This window comes from Mauremys mutica, chromosome 4, assembly GCF_020497125.1.
Source record: "Mauremys mutica isolate MM-2020 ecotype Southern chromosome 4, ASM2049712v1, whole genome shotgun sequence".
Lineage (NCBI taxonomy): Eukaryota > Metazoa > Chordata > Testudines > Geoemydidae > Mauremys > Mauremys mutica.
The window spans coordinates 88,254,817-88,275,664 of record NC_059075.1 but is presented as its reverse complement, the minus strand read 5'-3'; the positions used below and the strand labels follow the sequence as shown (position 1 = coordinate 88,275,664).

At 46.0% G+C, this 20,848-nt stretch overlaps 1 protein-coding gene across 4 annotated transcripts in view; it reads right to left on the bottom strand.

Annotated features, from left to right (window-relative positions):
• Window positions 1-19,349, bottom strand: part of BBOX1 (gamma-butyrobetaine hydroxylase 1) — a 101,125-nt gene extending 81,776 nt beyond the window's left edge. The window contains exons 1-3 of one of the 4 annotated variants that reach the window (XM_045015850.1): window positions 19,203-19,349; window positions 3,805-4,250; window positions 1,756-1,870 (exon numbers count right to left, since the gene is read on the bottom strand). In XM_045015850.1, the coding sequence (XP_044871785.1) occupies window positions 1,756-1,870; window positions 3,805-4,185 (496 nt within the window). In that variant the 5' untranslated portion in view covers window positions 4,186-4,250; window positions 19,203-19,349. Of the gene's footprint in view, window positions 1-1,755; window positions 1,871-3,804; window positions 4,251-4,746; window positions 5,532-18,445; window positions 18,465-19,202 lie in introns of those variants that run through there. The other 3 variants (XM_045015853.1, XM_045015849.1, XM_045015851.1) reach the window with 3 other exon arrangements.
• Window positions 19,350-20,848: the final 1,499 nt, after the last annotated feature.

The window sequence follows — 20,848 nt, the reverse complement described above, 5'->3', positions numbered from 1 at the left end:
CGCCTCCCCCGAGTGTCCCCCCGCCCCGACTTGCTTCCCCAGCTCCTTCCCGGACCCAGAGCAGAGCAGCTCCATGTTGCCTCCCTGCAGCAACTGCTGCCGCAGGGTCCTAGTGCCCCAATCTCACTGCCAGGGCAGACTGACTGTGAGCCTGCCCTTCCCCCTCAGACTCTTTCATTTTCCAATGGGGACCCTCCAGCAGCACAGCCCCCCGCCCGCAGTCACGGCTCCTGCCCCATGCTGGGCCAGGAGGCAGCCCCATCCCTCACCCCCAGTGAGGCTACAGTCAGGGGCAACAGCAGGGGAGGGGGAGCACGGAGCACCCCCTGGCACCCACCATGGGGGAGGTGAGGGAGATTCCTGGGCCTGAGAGGGGCTCTAGGAGCACATGCAGTGACAGTGCTGGGGGTGAGTGTACTGCTGGGGGGGGGCAGGAAAGGGGGGCTCCTCCCCCAGAGCTTGCTGCTGCCGGCAGGGAAAGGAATTGGGGGAGTCCTCCTCTCTGGCCCCTGTCCCGGAGCAGCCTGCCTGCACCCCAAACTCATCCCCAGCTCTGCCTCACCACAGAGCCCACAACCCCAGTCACAGCTTTCACCCCCCCCCACAGCATCCTCAACCCTCTGCCCGAGCCCTGAGCCCCTCCAGCACCCCAAACACCTCATCCCCAGTCAGAGCCCTCACCCCTCATACCCCAACCCCCTGCCCCAGCCCTGAGCCCCTCCAGCACCCCAAACCTCCCATTCCCAGCCCCAGAGCCCTCACCCCTACTCTCTCCCTGAGCCTCTCCCACATTCCAAACTCCTCATCTGCAGCCACAACCCACAGCCCTCACCCCTGCACCCCATCCCTCTGCACCCATCCCACCCCCAAACTCCCTCCCAGAGCCTGCAACCCAATCCCCTGCCCCAGCCCAGGGCCTGCACCCCAGACCTCCTCTCTCACCCAAACTCCCTCCCAGAGCTTTGGGCAGGTGGGGGGGCGGTGGAGTTTGGGTGGAGGTGGGTTCTGGGCACCACCAAAATTTCTACAAACCTGCCACCCCTAATCCTGCCCTGCAAACCTGAACTCTCAGCATTCTCAGGACACATGCTGATCCCTAGTGGCCACTGCTGATATCCAGCACCTCCCTCCTCTCTTAACCTCTGAGTCCCTCTCTGGATTGGAACTGAACTGGAACAAAAGACCATCTTGGAAGCAACATTACCAGCCCAAGCAGTCAAAAATCATGATCTGACTCCCCAAAATCACAGGCTCCACCACCGCCCCTTCATTCATTCATTCTTTGGCGGCAATTCGGCAGCAGGCCCTTCCCTCTGAGAGGGACTGAGGGACCCGCCACCGAATTGCTGCCGAAGAGCCGGCCCTGGGGGAGGGCGCAATTTTATATTCTTGCCTTGGGCACAAAAATACCTAGTTACGGCTCTGGTCAACAGAAATGTGAATAGCATTATATAGCATGGTGTACAAGTTAATTCATTTTCTAGGGAACATAACCACCGCATTATTGTAGAATGACAATAAAACTCTAGATATCATGATGTAAAGGAAACTCAATGAACTTTAGCACAGGATCTTTGATGTGTCACTCAGCTACTTATTAACATAGAGACAAGAAAAATAAAAGATCCCTTTTCATTTCAACTACAATGCTATAGATATAGATCTATAGATATATGCTGTCCCTGTGGACCTTCAGATATGTGACAGTCTATATAGTTTTAAGAAATGTATAACAGATTAGGTTTTAGTCCCTACCTGGTAAAAATAGTTCTTCTTGCATTTCTGCTCTGGCTTGTTCAGAAAAGCACCTTTTCTTCAGCCATTCAGCCTCAAATTCACTGGTGTGTTTGTCTGGCCATGTAATATATACCTTATATCATAAAATAAAAAAAGATAATTAACAATGAGAGATTCAATGAAATCTGCTCGCCTGAAACAACTACCCAAGGGACCAGCAAAATTCAGTCTCTAGTAATTGAAATATATTACTTGCTACTTTGCAATTAAATGTCTCTTGTGGGCAACCTCTCCTTATTTATATAACTGCAAACACTTTCAGAAGTCCATTTAAGCATTACCTACATTCCCTCCTTTTACAAGTGGTCAGTTTCACAATGAAGAAGTGACAGGGTTTGCTGATTGGTGCTGGATGCTTTCATTCTTTATCCCTGCTGCACTTAGCAGTGGTATGTTCTGTATAGGTCCCAGTAATGGAAAGCAGGACATGAATAGCTCATGGAGGGCAGCACTTCATTGCAGGGAGTGACAAGGAGGAAAAGGGTGGAGGAAGTGACAATAGTTTGGGAGTGAAGGGGATGACCACTTGGAAGGACTGAAGGAGAAAGACAAGAGAGGCGTGGACAGGAATACCTTTAAAATCTATTTCTGTTAGTTATGAATTAGTGTTCCCCTGTGCTAGGTGCTGTACAGAGGTAGACATAAGCTCTTCTCTAAAGAGTTTACAGTTTAATTAATAATTATAATTCACGTGTACAGGTAAAGTAGGTGTTTACCTTGTATTCAGACAATTCAGAGAGACAATGCGTGCTAATGGACAGAGCACGGAACTGGAAGCTAGGAACTCCTGAGTATTAATTCTGGCTCTGCCACCCACTCACTATGTGGCCTTGAGCAAATCACATCAACTCTGCATCTGAGCTTCCTCAACTGCAAAATGGGGATAACAACCCTTATTTCCCTCCCACGTTTGTAAAGCATGTTGAAGATACCAGTGCTAAGGAGTATTTTTAATGATAAAATAAATAAAGGGAATGGAGTTTGCATATCTGTTTTATAACTTTTACAATTTGCCAGGCAAGAAGATAAAGGGTCAAGTCCTGCTCTTAGTTACACCCATGCAACCTCATTGATTTCAACTGGGATTCCACAGTGGAGACTGGGGGCAGATCTGACCCAAAGGAGGGTTCTCTCCCCAAATTTTACTTTATACATTTATAAATGTCAGGTCAAATAAATTTAAAAAAATACTCTTTTAAAAAATGAATTAGAAACTATTTATTAGATCAAGTAAAGAATCTAATAGAATCATAGAATATCAGGGTTGGAAGGGACCTCAGGAGATCATCTAGTCCAACCCCCTGCTCAAAGCAGGACCAATCTCCAACTAAATCATCCCAGCCAGGGCTTTGTTAAGCCTGACCTTAAAAACCTCTAAGGAAGGAGATTCCACCACCTGGCCTTTCCCTGCCCTGGCCTTTAAGGACTCCATGCTTTACTGTGACAACACAAGCAGAAGTCTCCTGCAGGAAGAAAGACAGTGTGCCAGCTACGAGACAGTCACTTTCTTTGTGGGGGAGTCATACTATCCTTCCTCCATAAAGTAGCCATGGTGGAAAAGGGGGGCTGTAGTGTATGGAGATAGACACACAGGGGAAGAGAAGTTTGAGGGAGTGAAAGTCTGAAGTATTAAGAGTATGCAATTTTATCCTCAGACCAGCTCCTAGAGATTAAGAAGTGAAGGCTACGGTAAAAATATTTTATCTATCTAAAAGTTAATTAAGAAAAAAAATAAGAACATTTTGGGGTTCCTGTACTTAATGCTTAATATTTTTGAAGTGGATTTTACTGTAAGAATTACATAAAATGAAAGGATTTGGATTTCTCAAGTGACAGTTATACCTAGAAATCCTGCAAATACATAATATGATTTGTGGATCCATGATTACAGCATATTCTGATATTCGAGCTGCAGTACTATTCTCTCTGTCCGGGTTGCTACTGAACAGATTAGCAAGAATTATTACACAAATGTCACATGAAAGCAAAATTTATTTTCCAAAATACCTTTTGTCTATCTGTCAAAGTGACCTCCTTCACCCCAATGTTAACATCCAGGTCTTCCAAAAGCAGTTTGCGCGCTTTAGCAGAATGCAGGAAGCAGTCAGGGCACTGGCAGTTGTCTCTGAGCCATACAGCAGGGTAAAGGCTCTTCCTCCCATCTTCCCAGTGAATACGAACAAAATTATTCACGTCCAAAGCTTCCACTTTCTGGATACTCATACTCGCGTTGAAAGGCTGAACTGCTCCAGCTGTTTGCTGCCAACAATTCCTAGAGGAGGGCGGTCTTGTAAGAATACTCCTGCCCTTTTGCACTAGTAGTAGAGTGCATGAATAGTCTTGGTGGACTTGAGTCCTTAATAGGTTTTTAGCCACAGCATTCCACATTTTGACGACTGTTACAAAATCTTAGAGCAAGAATAGCTTTTTACCAGTGCAAGTTCTTCTGAGTACTATAAATAAGAACAATATTAATTATAGAAAAAATAGAGCTAAAAATATAAGGTACAAAAAAAATGCTAATTTCCCCTTCTCTTTCTTCCTTTCCCCTGAACTCCTGGGAATACATGTTCTCTGTAGTTTAGAAGTTTTGCCCAAAGACAAATGTATATTTAAGCCTAAATTTTCTACTGTGACTAGAGAATTTGGGTGGTGCCTCAACTTTTCCTCAACTTGATATACCTAATAGGGGCCTGATTTTCAGTGAGCTGAAACCTTTCTGAAAATCAGGCTCTCAAACTGGGCACCCAAAACTTGAGGTACTCAAAAATCACTAGTTGCTTTTGAAAATGTAGGCTTTAATGTACTGTAGCCTATCTCAACTCATATAGTTAGTGATGGTATCAGTTAGAAGACTGAACTATTCCCCTGCAAGGAAAGGATATAGGCTGTGGACACAGGATGCATCAGATATTAAACTAAGAACAGAACCTGTGACTGAATATTTACCTTATTCAGAAAAACAGTTCCTCCTCTCCCTGGATTAATAAATCAATCCCAAGTCTTTTTTAATAGAACTTCGCACCACTTCAAAGCTTTTGTGTTTGTTTTTTTGTGTTTTTTTTTATGCCAGCGGGCAAATCTTGATATCCTTGCTCAGAATCCTGGCCCTGTTAAAATCAATAGCAAACTGGCATTGATTTCAATGGGGCTAAGGCTTCACCTTCAGTCTTTACACAGGAGATGTTCCCATGGGTTTGATAGGTGTTCTGCTTGAGTAAGGACTGCAGGACTTGGTCCAGGGTTTTACATTTTCCCCCACTGGTTATGAGCGAGAACTGTGTGGGATCCTCGCGCTTCTTCTGGTTTTTATTTAGTTTAACTGAATGAAAAAATAAAAGTAAAATATTTCTACTTTTTCCCTCCTTTGGACATATTACTCCAAGGATCCCAATGATGCATTTATTGTCTATCAACCATTTCTAATAAGTCTGTATAACAGTATATACAAGCAATGCACAATTACAGCGATGAGCTGTTAAACTACACGCACATGCAAACATTTACACTTACACTTTGTAGGTGTCTCTCCCTCTTCTAAAGCAATGGTTCATATCCAGAACGATCATTTCTGCTATTTGTGTTTATTCATCACTTTTTTCAACACATTAATCCCAATTCCTACTAACTATAAAAATATGAACATCACGGAAATGGCCTGCAATCTCTTCAACAAATGTAACAGGGATTTTTTAGACAAAGCTTTAGGGTGTGCGCTTGGGAAGAATTTTGAATGTTTTAATCTATTTTTAATATAGAATAATTGGATACTTATTCTAGTCTCTTTAAAGGACAGATTTACTCAGCAAATATTTGGAAACAATTAGGGTTTCTGCAATATTAAAATCCTAGAAGATCTGGATGCCAAACTGAGGGCTTGGCTACACTTGAGAGTTGCAGCGCTGGTGGAGGCTTTCCAGCACTGCAATTAGTAACCGTCCACACCTGCAAGGCACATCCAGCGCTGCAACTCCCTGGCTGCAGCGCTGGCTGAGCACCTGGTCTGCTTGGGGTGTAGCGAGTGCAGCGCTGGTGATCCAGCACTGCTCATCAAGTGTGGACACACACCAGCGCTGTTATTGGCCTCCAGGGTATTAGCAGATATCCCAGAATGCTTTTAACTAAATTACTCTCTTTGTTTTGTTATGCAGCCTCTCTTTGTTTTGTTGTGAACTCGGAGCTCCGGGAGCTGCTTATCAAACACCTCCTGTTTGCTGTGATCAATCTGTACCTGACTGTGAACAATCAAATGAGATAACCCCTGTGAATGAGGCAGGCAGGGAGTGAGTGTTTGCTTGACAGAAACAGCGGGGGCAGAGGGGAGAAAGGGAGTCCGTTGGATGCAGGCTGTTTGCAGTTAAGAGTTAAGGGTAAGGGATCGGGAACATTTTCTGATTTTGCAAGACAGGAAGCTAACACACAGTGTTGGCTCCAAAAATCCACTCTCTCTCTCTCCCCCCCCGCCCGCTCCCTGTCACACTACGCCCCACCCCACCCCCCTCTTTTGAAAAGCATGTTGCTCCCACTTGAATGCTGGGATAGCTGCCCATAATGCAGCACTCCCAACAGCGCTGCAAATGTGGCCACACACCAGCGCTGGTAGCTGTGAGTGTAGCCGCACACCAGCGCTGTAACTCTCAAGTGTAGCCAAGCCCTAAGGTGAAAATAGCAACATGAGTAAGATGGCTATCTTAGGGCTTGGCTACACTTACAAATTTGCAGTGCTGCAGCAGGGTGTGAAAACACACCCTCTCCAGCGCTGCAAATTGCGGTGCTGCAAAGCGCCAGTGTGGTCAAAGCCACAGCGCTGGGAGTGCAGCTACCAGCGCTGTCCGTTATTCCCCACAGGGAGGTGGAGTACAGACAGCGCTGGGAGAGCTTTCTCCCAGCGCTGGTTCTTTGACTACACTTAGGGCTTGGCTACACTTGAAAGTTGCAGCACTGGGAGTTACAGCGCTGGTCGTGCAGCTGTGCAGGGCCAGCGCTGGTGTGTGGCCACACTCACAGCTACCAGCGCTGGTGTGTGGCCACATTTACAGCGCTGTTGGGAGTGCTGCATTATGGGCAGCTATCCCAGCATTCAAGTGGCAACAACGTGCTTTTCAAAAGAGGGGGGTGGAGGGTGGTGTACTGTGACAGGGAGCGGGGAAGATAGAGAGAGTGGATTTTTGGAGCCAACACTGTGTGTTAGCTTCCCTGGATTTAAAAACCACAAAATGTTCGCGATCCCTTAGTCTTAACTCTTAATTGCAAACAGCCTGCATCCAACACGGACTCCCCGCTGTTTCACTCACTCCCTGTGGTGTACTGTGACAGGGAGCGGGGAAGATAGAGAGAGTGGATTTTTGGAGCCAACACTGTGTGTTAGCTTCCCTGGACTGAAAAATCACAAAATGTTCGCGAACCCTTAGTCTTAATTGCAAACAGCCTGCATCCAACGCTGTTTCTCTGTCAAGCAAACTGCTTGCCTCTCATTTGATCGTTTACAGGCAGGTACAGATAGCTCCTGTTTGCTGTGATCAGTGTTTGTTTTTTAGATAAGCAGTTCAACGGAGCTCCGATCGGAGTTCACAACAAAACAAAGAGAGGCTGCATAACAAAACAAAGAAAGTAATTTAGTTAAAAGCATTCTGGGATATCTCCTTATTCCCTGGAGGCCAATAAAAGCGCTAGTGTGTGTCCACACTTGATGAGCAGCGCTGGATCACCAGCGCTGCAATCGCTACACCCCAACCTGGCCAGGTGTACAGCCAGCGCTGCAGCCAGGGAGTTGCAGCGCTGGATGTGCCTTGCAGGTGTGGACGGTTACTAATTGCAGCACTGGAAAGCCTCTACCAGCGCTGCAACTTGCAAGTGTAGCCAAGCCCTTAGCGCTTCAAAGCGCTACGGCAGCGCTTTGAAGTGCTAAGTGTAGCCACAGCCTTAGTGTATTGCAACCCTTGGACAGGGTTCCTCAGCTAGTGTAAATCATCATACCTTCCCTGAATAAAATGGCATTACACCAGCTGAAGTTCTAGTCCCTTGTGTATTCTCTAAGGTTCTTTCAAGTTATTTGGGGAAAGAAAAAAAAGACAATCAGCTGCCCTACATAAAATCCTGAATTTCAAAAACTTCTTGTATAAGGATAACTCATGACGGCTAAAGGCTGGGCTGTGCCTTCAAAGCCCAGTCCATTGTAAGGATATGGAGCTAAGCTGCCCCAGGGGAAGGTCAGGAAGCATTCTGCCTCAGAGAGCAAGAGCTTCGTTTCCACAGAGGCACGGTAATTTGACACCTCTTTTGGCTTTCAATGCTTAGCTAGCCTGTTTGCTCAGTGCTGTATTTGGAGAGGGGGAGAATGGCTCCACCTATGCCGTGCCTCTCTTGGCTTCTTTTTGATGAATTGTCTGCTGTTCCCAATGAGTAATTCACTAGTAATTCCTGGTGCAGGGGCTGCTCTTCTGAGCAACACTAATGGAGGCTGTGCCAAGGAAGAGGGGGAGTTTCCCCATTCCCTCACCCTGCACTTCACAGCTATAATAGAGGAAGTGAGGTCAATGTTCTTGCCCTATGAATAACAAATACAAAAGTGCATTTTGGGCTGGCATTATAAACCTCTTGCAGGGGTGTATCAGCCCTCACAAGCACATTTTCACCAATGTCGTGTCAATGTTGAGTCTGAACTCTTTATGCACTGAAACTTAACTCAGACTACATGTCTCTGTCTGAAACTTTTAATCAAAAGTTTTGACCTGCAAACTACTCATGACCCTTCCCCTCCCAATAGGTAGCCATAAGTAGCCATTTCCTCCTTTGTCTTCTCCAATTTGCATTTTAACCTGTTTTATCCCGTAGAATTTTGATTGATTATGCATGACCATTATGATCTGTTAATCACTTTGTTTACTTCTGTGTATAAACATTGATGCTCACCCCTAATAAACTGGCCACACTTACTCCGAAGCTCTGCTTTTAAGCTAAGGATGGTGTGAGCCCGTTGATCAACGAATTGTTGTCTGGTCTCTGACAGATTTCTGAGCCCTATACCAACTCCGCACAAACTCGGGTGCTGGAGAGGTGAGTAGGACTTGCTTTTTACCTAACAATTTGGGGGCTCGTCCGGGATTCCTTCTGGTGCGGTGCCTCTGTCCAGTGGTCAGACCACTCATATACGAATTGGCAGGCGCCACGGGAGATTTCTCCCAGCCAATTCAATATTGAGGGGTCGTGTACTGGACAGCAGGATAAACGCCAGTTGGAGGGCTCCTGTCAGACACCATGGGTCAAGGGACTAGCGTGCCTCTTGAGAGTCCGCTGGGGATTGTAAATAAGTTATGGATTGAAGGGAAACTCCCAGTACAGACAGGAATGTCTAGGAGGAAGTTGTACACACTGTGTGTAAGGAATTGGACTGGGTATACCGCGGTATTGGCCGACCCGGAGATGAGGTGGCCTTCGTATGGCTCTTTCGAACAGGCTGCCTTAAGAGGAGTAAGGAGCCAGATCGAAAAAGACCATCCGGGACAGTTATGTTACTGGTTTTGTTGGGACACAGCAGCAGAGCTGTGGAAATCTTTAAAAATTATGGCAGTCAGGTATTCTCCCGAGAGTGAACCCCCTCCATGTTATTTCGATGAAGGGTGTAAACCACGGCGTGTTTTAACTTGTCAGTTGGTCCCCACTGCACCTGCCCCTATTCCTCCGCAAGGGGACTCTCTCCAGAGCGCAGAGGGGAATCTGCAGGACTCCAAATTGGAATCTCTGCAGAGGGATAAGGAGGAATTGGAGGGGCACACCTCGGAAGGAGTTTTGCATGGGAGAAAGAAAGGGAAAGTAGTAAAAAGAAAGAGAAAAAGGAAGAATATAAGTTGATGGCTTTAGCTTTTCGCGGTGGTATTCGAGGCAAAAGCCGTGGCCGGGAATTTCAGGGTGCTCGGGGAAGAGGGTCCTGGCAACCCCAGCCATCAGGAAATTGTTTTCAGTGCGGACAGCCCGGTCACTTTAAACGTGAATGCCCCTGGGGACGCCCAGAGGGTCCGGTCGCATCCGCAGATACTTACACCAGGGATGAATACACCGCTGCACCACCAGCCCAGCCCGTTCCTCAGGCCTGGATCAACTACGGGCAACAGCAGCAGCAGCAGCAAACTCAGCCTTCTCAATGACGGTACCCCGGGGGCGAAGGCAAACAATGTGATGGTCTTATTTCCTTAATGTCTTTAGCCGGCTCTTTCCTCACTTTCTCCCCTCCCAGCAAAGAGCCTCATCTAACCCTTTCAGTCCAGGGACTGCCTGTCTGTTTCCTCATTGATACTGTTTCTCTCTTTTAAATCATGCCCCCTCTCCCTGGCTATCCTCTGAGGTTAAAACTGCAACTGGGGTGGAAGGCAACCCACAGTCTCTGGGACTCACTTTGCCTCTAAATGTTATTTATGCTGATAAATGTTTTTTCTCACCATTTTCTTTTTTCCCCAGCTTGTCCGATCCCTTTGATGGGCCGGGATTTACTCTGTAAGCTTGAGGCTACTTTAACCTGTACTCCTGAAGGGGTAGGATTATTGATGACAGTGTTAGGAGATTCGGCCCCAGCTCAGGGTAATTGGGAAACCCCCCCACCCTCTCTCTCCCCTGACCTCACTAACTTGCCTTTAACCCTCTGGGGAATTTCTGACACTGATGTTGGCCTGCTCCTTTCGGCAGAGCCAGTAAGGATTCAAGTGAAGCCCTCCTTAGCCCCCCCGTCAGTCCCCCAATACCCCCTGTCGCTGGAAGCCCGGAAAGGCATCTGCCCCATTGTCGAGGGATTCATTGCACAAAAGCTAGTCCGCCCTCAGCGCACTCCCTGTAATACCCCTATACTGCCTGTCAAAAAGCCTCCTAAAAAGGACGGAGACCCTATTCGTTGGCACTTTGTACAGGATCTACGGGTTATTAATAACTATGTGGTCCCTCTTCATGCAGTAGTTCCTGATCCAGCTACTATCATCAGCCAAATCCCCTGGGATGCTGAGTGGTTCACTGTTATTGACTTAAAATCAGCCTTTTTCAGCATTCCTGTGCACCCAGACTCTCAATATCTCTTTGGTTTCACCTGGGAGGGACAAAGTTATGTCTGGCAACGACTTCCTCAAGGCTACAGAGACAGCCCCACGATTTTCAGCCAATGCCTACGCCACGACTTGGAAGGCTTCACCAGTCCGCAGGGATCCACGTTAGTCCTATACGTAGATGACATCCTACTAGGTAACTGCGAAGAAGCCGCCCTCCGCATCGATGGTAAGGCACTTTTATTATACCTACACACCAGAGGCCACAAGGTAGACCCTAACAAGATTCAGTGGGTCTCACAAAAGGTTCGATATCTGGGTTTCCTGTTAACCCCAGAGGGGAGACAAATGGACCCAGCCCGCATAAAGACTATCCAAAACTGCCCTCTGCCAAACACCAAAAAACAACTTCGAGGTTTCTTAGGATTAATTGGCTTCTGTCGCCCTTGGTTGCCGTCCTGCGGGGAGTTGAGCAAACCGCTCCACCGACTCACTGCTAACCTTGCTCCTGACCCTTTGCAGTGGTCCCCAGACACGATCCAAGCCTTTCAGTTACTCAAGGACAGTGTGGCCTCCTCCATGTCTCTCCGCCCCCCCAATTACAGCAAACCCTTTCACCTTTTTGTCCACGAGAGGGGCGGAATTGCTAGTGGCGTCCTTACCCAGCTGAGCGGGCCCCACCATTTCCCGCTTGCTTTTTACTCCCAGCAGATCGACCCTGTCGCTCAGGGAACCCCATCCTGCACCCGGACTCTGGCAGCAGCTGCCCTGCTGATCACAAAGGCAAAGAGCCTGACCCTGGGTCATTTTACCACGGTCTGGACCTCTCATGCCTTGTCAGCCCTTCTGCGTAGGGGCACGACCCAAGTCTTTTCGGCCCATCGTCAGCAGCAGCTAGAGGCCAAACTCCTAGAAGACACTAACCTAATTTTTAAAAGGTGTGGGCCCCTTAATCCAGCTACCTTGCTTCCTGACCTGCCAGTCCTCCAGGATCAGCACAACTGTGTGAAAGTAGTTTATAGCATCTTACAAATAAAAAACAACCTGTTTGACGTGCCACTGGACAACCCTGATTGCATCCTCTTCTCGGACGGAAGCTCCTTCTATGTTGATGGCAAGCGTTTCACCGGTTATGCAGTCACCTCTGAATGGGACATTCAAGAGGCCGCCTCACTGCCAGGCAACTGGGGAGCCCAAGCCGCCGAACTCTATGCCCTGGCCCGAGCTTGCCAGTTGGCCGCTGGTAAGACCGTTACCATTTTTACTGATAGCAAGTATGCTTTTACCCTGTACTGGTACCCGCTGCTGAACTACAGTCGTGGGAAAGCCTCGGAGCCACTCTGGTCAAAGGGACCTGGCTTATGCCGGATGGCCGAGCCTGCCTCCCTCGCTCCACATACCCCGTGGCAGTTCGCTGGCACCATGATAAGGGGGGTCACTACGGCACGCACGCCCTTGTGGACACCATCGCTCGCTTTTGGTATGCTCCAGGCATTCAACCCTACTGCCTGTCAATAGTGAAAGCATGCAGCACATGTCAGCGTAATGAACCTGCTCCGCCTCTTAACAAAATTAAGGGTAAAAAACCTCCGCCTGCTGCTCCATTTCAACATCTTCAAATTGACTTTGCACATATGCCAAAGGCTTTTGGGAAAAGCACCTTCTTGTTTTGCCCTCTGACAATAGGGAGCTTAAGCTTACATTGGCTAAATACTGTCAGGAAACAGGGTTAAACTGGCCTCAGGTACTTCCCTTGGTCCTGTTTCACCTTCGTACTCGCCCAACCCGTGTATTGGGATTATCCCCCTTTGAACTGCTCTATGGACACCCCCCTTTCAAAGGCGGGGCGCTACCACGTGCTGATGTTTCACTATTGGGAGGGGATCATATGACCGCGTGCCAGTTTCTCTCCCTACAGGCTCGCCTCCGTACCCTTTGGAAAGCGATCCACCCGTTCCAACCAGGGGACTTCGTCTGGGCCAAAAAGTTCGTTCGTGGCGACGCCCTCCAGCCGAGGTTTACTGGACCCCACCAGGTTCTTTTAACAACCCAGACTGCAGTGTTCCTGGAAGGACGCAAATCCTGGATCCACCACTCCCACGTCAAGCCAGCCGTAGTGGACCACAGTGACGAACCAGCAGCTCTTGCCACCACTGAGGATACTGCCTCTAACCAGTGGACCAGCTTACCTCTTTCAGACATCAGACTTAAATTGACTCAAAAAAATGAGAGGACCTTTTATTCTGACAACTGTATGTTTTTTATTATGCCTTTTTATTTTATTTTCTGCTTATGAAAAATGCTGTGTTTTTGTAAACAACACCTACCCTGACACTTTTCAACGTACCAAACATCTAAGGGAAATGGCTAAGAACTACTCCTCTGGCCAGCCACCTTATGATTGGTGGGGAGCCTTATGGAATTGGCTGCCTGAATTTGGGATGATTGGTGGGGAGCCTTATGGAATTGGCTGCCTGAATTTGGGTGGGCTAAAAAACTCTTGGTGGGTGTTGTTGGGGCCATAGTAATCCTTATAATACTGTGTTGCTGTATTCAATGTGTCCCCTCCCTCATAAACTCATGTGGGTCAGTTTATTCTTTTTCTACTTCAGCCAAAGGCCTTACTCTCTTCAAGTTGGCCCAGGCTGAAATTGCCAAGCAACCTTTGGCTCCTTAAAATAGGGTGTAGCTTTGGTAAATAGTTATCCCAAAGCTACAAATGGAGGAATGTTGAGTCTGAACTCTTTATGCACTGAAACTTAACTCAGACTACATGTCTCTGTCTGAAACTTTTAATCAAAAGTTTTGACCTGCAAACTACTCATGACCCTTCCCCTCCCAATAGGTAGCCATAAGTAGCCATTTCCTCCTTTGTCTTCTCCAATTTGCATTTTAACCTGTTTTATCCCGTAGAATTTTGATTGATTATGCATGACCATTATGATCTGTTAATCACTTTGTTTACTTCTGTGTATAAACATTGATGCTCACCCCTAATAAACTGGCCACACTTACTCCGAAGCTCTGCTTTTAAGCTAAGGATGGTGTGAGCCCGTTGATCAACGAATTGTTGTCTGGTCTCTGACAGATTTCTGAGCCCTATACCAACTCCGCACAAACTCGGGTGCTGGAGAGGTGAGTAGGACTTGCTTTTTACCTAACATCAGCAATGCACCTTCCTGCAGTCAGACTCCTGCGAATTCACTCACGTTTTTAAACACCATTAGGGTCACCAGATGTCCTGATTTTATAGGGACAGTCCCAATTTGGGGTCTTTTTCTTATATAGGCTCCTATTACTCCCCACCCCCTGTCCAATTTTTCACATTTGCTGTCTGGGCACCCTAAACACCATCCACGTATTTAATCTTTAACCTACTCACCCACCAAATCACTGTCATCACCAAAGTTTTAAAGTGTTTTGGAAGATGCGTAGGACTTTTTAGCTGGCCTCACAACATCCTTCCTCCAAACACCACTGTGAGCATCAGGAGAAGGAGATGGGGTTAGGTGCTTCCCCATTCAGCCAACCTAAGAGAGACTTGAATCCAACTTCCTTCCAGGGCAAACAGCCTAAATACCCTTTATTTTCTGCCAGATGGTCTTGTTACTGCCTTTCCCAGCTTAAATCTCCCCATTGCTTGTGTAGGCAGAATATCTTGCAGACAATTCAGCTCCACACTTGCTTCTAGTGCTTCAGAGAGGAGCATGATCAGAATTTGGCTCTCAAAAAGCCTTGAGTCTCTGTTCCACTCATGAGCAAGCTTCTGGCCTTACACTTTAGCTATTAGGTGCAGACGTTATAATTGAGTGAATAATGTATAGAAATAAACACTGCCCTTTTAGAAAAGAGGACTATAAATGTGGTACATTAATAAGGAAGCAATTGTCCTGTATTCTCATCTTTAAGGTTTATAGCTATGTTAAACATATTTATTTGAGGCTTATCAGTCTTGAGTCAAGACTTCTGATTTGCACTGTTCTTATGCTCCACTGTATGGAAACACAAGTGTGTAGGCTGAAACGATGCGAGTTTCACAACTGACTAATTGACCACAGGGAAAATTACAGCAGGAATTTGTCCAGCAAGAGCCTATGACCAGCTTCATGTTCTCCTTTGATGTGTATTGCTTAACTGGTGTCTGTCTGCAGTGATGGATAACTGAGTCATTCAAAATGCATGGCAAGCAAAATCTGTTCTAAAATAGATGGCCGTAAACCTCTCAAGTGGTTTGGAAAGCAAGGCCAACATGCAAAATAAGAGAAGCCACCAACCATGTCATGAATGGGCTCGGGAAAAAGGGATAATAAAGACTCTGGAAACTATCCATTGGGCATAATTTATGTTGTAAAGAGGACATCTGCAACTCAAACACAAATTTAAAAATAGAATTTTCATTGGATTTGAGAAGCACTCCCTTGGGTGTGAGTTCAGATAACCACTACTACAGCTGTCTGTCTTTTTTTTTCTTTCATGCTAAGGGAATTTGTTTTTTTTAAATAGCTGATACTCTTGTTCACACAGAAATGTTGCTATATCAGATGCATAGTACTACACTCTTCCCTAAATAACCTATTTCTGCAAGAATCTTGGACGGGAAGTAGCTATGAGCTCCATTACAAGTGGGAAAGCTTGCACTACTGGAGGCATTGCATTTGTTCTATATACAGAGGACTTTACTTTCTAGTCCCATCAATCTGACCTTTTCTCAAACACTAAATATTTAAAAATACATTTAGTCTTCATATCCAGAATCTAGACACTTTCAAAAAGTGATACAAGGTCATTCTCTTTACACAGATCTTTCCCTAATCAGGAAGTCCGAGAGCAGTCCAGTGTTGTTCTTTGAAGGAGGCAGCAAAAACCTATTCAATTTTGAAACCAGCTAATACTGAGATTTCTACATTCACTTTAGTTTCTTATTGCGGGTGCAATTAAAGCAGCCTTAATACTCTCTCAAAAGGGAAGGACTGTCTCATAAACTGCAGTAAAACCAAACATCAGCATGTTGCACTTCTGCCTTGCAGCATGTTTTGGGTGAAAAACAATTCTGTTGAAACTATCATACTAATTTTCTTCAGTGATGAAAATATTCCAGCATGCTTTTTTAAAAGTGTACAAACACTGTGTGTCATTGCTAATTTTCCCAATATTTTGGGCCTGATTCTGATCCCCCACTGGTATATATCTGGAGTAACTACTGAAGTCAATGGAGTTACACCAGCATAAAACAACTGCCTTCAATTCTAGTATGATTTAATTTGCTAACCATTTGTGAAGAATCTCTGGAACAGCTGAGAGTGGCAAAGATATTTCCTTTGTGGTGAAGTTACCCACTTCCTTCTTTAAACATACAAAGATTCCTGTTGCCAAATCCCTCTGCTTATCGATTCAATGTGGAGCGATTGCCTGGGCTAGAGTTATTGTGTAATGAATAAAAAGGCTGTTTATTGTTTTCCTCAAGTCGTATCATGTTTTCCATTTTAAAACAAGTTCCAATTGAGGCCAATGAGGAGTTCAGCTTAGAAACAGCTGGCAAAGTCCCCTTTGATATTATTCTTCCCTAGATACATTTACAAAAACCTCCGAGTCTCCTCTCACTTACGCCAGTGTAACACCACTGACTTCAGCAGAATTTTTCAATTTTCAACAGAATAAGGGTGAGGAAAAAATCAGAAGCTCTGGGCCAAATCCTTAGCTGAATTGGCAACGTTTTCCTGACTTAAATGGAGCTACAACAATTTACACCGAGGATTTGGCTCATTATCTGTAAAGAAAATGATTAACAACAAAGTTGTCATTTTATGTTACAACAACGTATTGAACATATAAATTAAAATGAGCTTTTAGTTACAGCAAACTAAGGCCACTTTACTCCTGAATGAAGAAATCCACATGGGGGTTTCTGCACGTTGACTTCACACCTTTAGTTGATCTGCCTTAATTTTCCTGAGTCCCCATATAGACACGGCCCCTATTTTGTAATTAAAGATATTTTCATAAAAGTAGGAAGGGGCCTGACTCTGCTCTCACTTATATACTGGGTCTACACCAGCATAACTCCAATGATTTCAATTGAGTTACTGTTGATTTACATTGGTATAAGAGCAGAATCGGGCCTAGGGTCTTTGTTTCTTAAGAGTTTGTGCTCCTGTTCCTTATTCCTGACATGAGAGCAGCTGACTATGGAAATGATTATAGTCATTGGGTGAACATGTGAGAGAGAGAATGACTCTATATCCACGTGGTTAGGGCATCTCATTGAGGCTCTAATCCAAAGTGTGTGCACTCTCTTTGGTGCAGAGTGGGAATTCTAACTGTTTACAAAGCATATCATAATAGCAGAAAGACTCTGCAAAGCAAGATTTGTATAATATAGGTGAATGTACCTCCAAAACTATGACAAAAGGCAAAGGAAAAGCATTTACAATAAAGGAGGCAAGGAAAGATATTTTAGGTATGATATTTTACTGTATTATCTAAAGTCTGTAGTGTTTATGTTATTTTATTTGAGTACATATATATGCAACACCATATAAACATGTGTTCCCTACAGGGTTAATTGCCAGTCTAGCAATTCCAACTCTGCATAACCTTGCATATCAATATAATCAATACAGTAAACAATAAACAGTTACCTTTCCTGATCTATACATGTAATTTACAGCCTGGAAGTAAAACAGTATGCTAGCAAATCTACCATAAATCACTTATCTGAAAAGTAAAATAAGAATTAAAAATCACGACTGTTACATGCATAAGTGAAGCAAATGAGGCCTGCTAAATGCTCAGATTTTTCATGCATCCACTGCTAGGCTGCAAAGGTGTGACCATTTCAGAAAGCGAGAGTTACAAATAGATGAGGTAAGATTTTGTGTCTTATTGAAACATGTTGCAAATATTCCTTTTTGCACTAGTTACAAATTGCCTTAGGATTGAGGTCGTTTACAAAGAGATACTTGGCAAGATGTATTTCATACTCCAGCTCTGCGTAAAACCACACTGAGACCAGAGGGGCCAACAGGACCACCTACAACTGGCATATGTAGAAACACTACAAATATCAGCCCTAACACGCCCTGGACTAATACACTGTAGAACTCTCTCCCACAGGAGGTCAGAAAGTCAATTACTTTAACTGGGTTTTTTTTTTAAAGGGCTGGATGATTTTATGAGCAATATTTTTAGTTACACATGTAAAAATGGGCTCATTGAATTTCACGTTTCACAGCATAAACTGATTACTGCCGGGGTCAGGAAAGAAAAATTTCCCAAGTATAGAGCAGTGTACAATTGGCCAGATGCATTAAGTATTCTTCTCTCCATATTCTTTGAGGCATCAGCCATTACTCACTGCCAAAGGCAAGCTACCAGATTTAATACACTGCTAGTTGAAGTGTAAGGCAAATCTTATGTTTCTAATAATATGAAAAGTGTACTTTTTTCCAGGGCCAGTTTGTAGAGACCTTACTCCATGCAACCTCTTGACCCCCAATAAAAACCCAAAGTCCACAAGAAATCCATCTCTAAAACCAGAGCTCTAATTTAAATATGTAATAAATTAACAATCTGGAGGAATGATTTAGTAGTCTGAACCTCAGATTTGAAACATGGAGACTCACTGGAGCATAGATGTCCACGGTTTATTTAGCACTTAATCCTTCTAAATATATGATGGAGAAAGTGAGACCTGAAAAATCAAGCAGCTCCTGAGTGTTTACTTGACTACTAAAGAGCACATGACACACTTCCTAAGGATAGCACATTGCCCTGGTGCCCCTGGCCAGAACCATGTCCCTGCTCTCCCATCACCACTGGATGCTAGTGAGCTGCTGCTCCCCACCCCAGAAGTGGCTGCATTTCTTGGTGGTTGTTATCTGCTTTAAGGGCCACAGACAAGGGGGGTATTTGTAACCACCCCTTCCTAAGACAACAGCCCTCAAAGTCCTAACAGGAGGAGCACATCCATGACCTGTGCTAAAGAAGCACCATCCAAATCTATGGCAACCTCCCCCCGAAATCCTTCTCCAAAGCCAGTGTCCCCTTTCTGTCCCCTCTGTCGTGTCCTGCCCCCATCTGCAACCCCTGCTCTAAACGCAGGGTGTCCCACTCTGAAGCACTCCCCACGTTTTGTTCTCACAGCTGACCCCCTCCCCCTGTTCCCCTGCAGCGGCCCCCAGGCTGGGGTGCCCCCCGGCGCCCTGTGAGCCCCCCTGTTCTGGTGCCCCGCCCCCTGCGCTCGCTCCCTGGCAGGGCCGGGGGGCAGGAGACGCTGCGAAGTTGTTCCTCCCCCAGCGCGTCCCAGGCCCGGCGGCCAGAGCCAGCTGCTCCCGCGGCGCCGGGGCTGCGATCGGAGCGCGGGGAGCGGGCGGCGCTTACCTGCACCCCCCTGCGCCGGCGAAGGGGCCTGTTCCTGCCGCGGCGCCGCGCCCTGCAACAGATGGCGGGGCGGACAGGACCTGCGGACCGGGGAGCCGGGCCAAGTGGGGGAAAGGCCGCCACGGCCGCCGCCGGAGGGGAGGCGCCACCTGCCAGCGCGGGGAGGGCCAGCTGCGGTGTGTGGGGCAGGCGCCTCTTGCAGCCCCGGGGCTGGACACCCAGCTGGGCCGGCGGCCGCTTCAGTCCGCCAATCAGTTGTTAAGCCGGACCCTGGCGGGCTCAGCACCCCAACCCAGTGGGAGCTGAGGGGGCGCAGCGCTTCTGACCATAGGTGCTGGGACTAGGGGTGTTACCGCCCCTCCTGGTGTTTAATGCTTTCCATTATATACAGCCAAGGGTTTACAGTTTAGTTCAATGGCTCTCAGCACCCCTGCTTCTCCCAAACTATGCCAATACTGCCTCCCTCCCCGCAGCATGTACCTCCCTAGAGCACTGCATGTGCCACTGTCACCCACTGAAATTCAATCCCTAATTTCATAATGTTCTTTCTTAAGCTAAAATCCTTAAACCCGAGCTCTATGCACGGCCTTGTCAGGCATAAATATTGAAACTAGAAGTTCTTTGTGGCCTGCAGGCAAACCCAATCCTAACAACCGATGAGGAAGAATATTCATCAATTACAACTGATGCTTCCGTTTAGAAATTAATGGGACACTGTGGCTCCATTTGTGGTATCTTTGTGCAGCTGTGGCTGGACATAAAGCAGATGTGCTTAGGTGGAGCTGGTTGAAAACATAATTTACAGATTTGTGAAATAGGTGCTAAAATCTCAGAGCAAAACAGAAATAAACCTCTCTTTTAAAAAGTGAAATAAAGATGTTTTAAACAAGAGTAATAAAAAGAAAAGAAATGTGCAGTTATAATTAGGTAGTTCATTGGAGGAGTGGTAGTTTAACATTCTGCTTTGTCTTAAAAAGACAAGAACCACAGTTATTAGGGAGACATGTTAGTAAAGGCAGGTACCTGGAAAAGAGGAGACTAAGGAGGGATATGATAGACGTATATAAAATCATGAGTGGTGTGAAGAAAGTGAATAAGGAAAAGTTATTTACTTGTTCCTATAATATAAGAACTAGCAGCCACCAAATGAAATTAATGGGCAGCAGGTTTAAAACAAATAAAAGGAAGTTCTTCACACAGCGCATAGTCAACCTGTGGCACTCCTTGCCTGAGGAGGTTGTGAAGGCTAGGACTATAACGGAGGTTATTCATGGAGGTTAAGTCCATTAATGGCTATTAGCCAGGATGGGTAAGGAATCGTGTCCCTAGCCTCTGTTTGTCAGACAGTGGAGATGGATGGCAGGAGAGAGATCCCTTAATCATTACCTGTTAGGTTCACTCCCTCTGGGGCACCTGGCATTGGACACTATCAGCAGACAGGATACTGGGCTGTATGGATTTTTGGTCTCACCCAGTATGGCCATTCTTATGTACCTACACTGGTGGAAATATATAAAGCTTAGTAAGTAAAATAAATGATCACTTAGCTATTAAATGGGCCAGAGTCTCTCCATTGATTAATATAAAGCCTAAGTTCTCCATAGAGTTACAAAAGATGTATGTCTATGTAAATAAGAGCTGAGTTC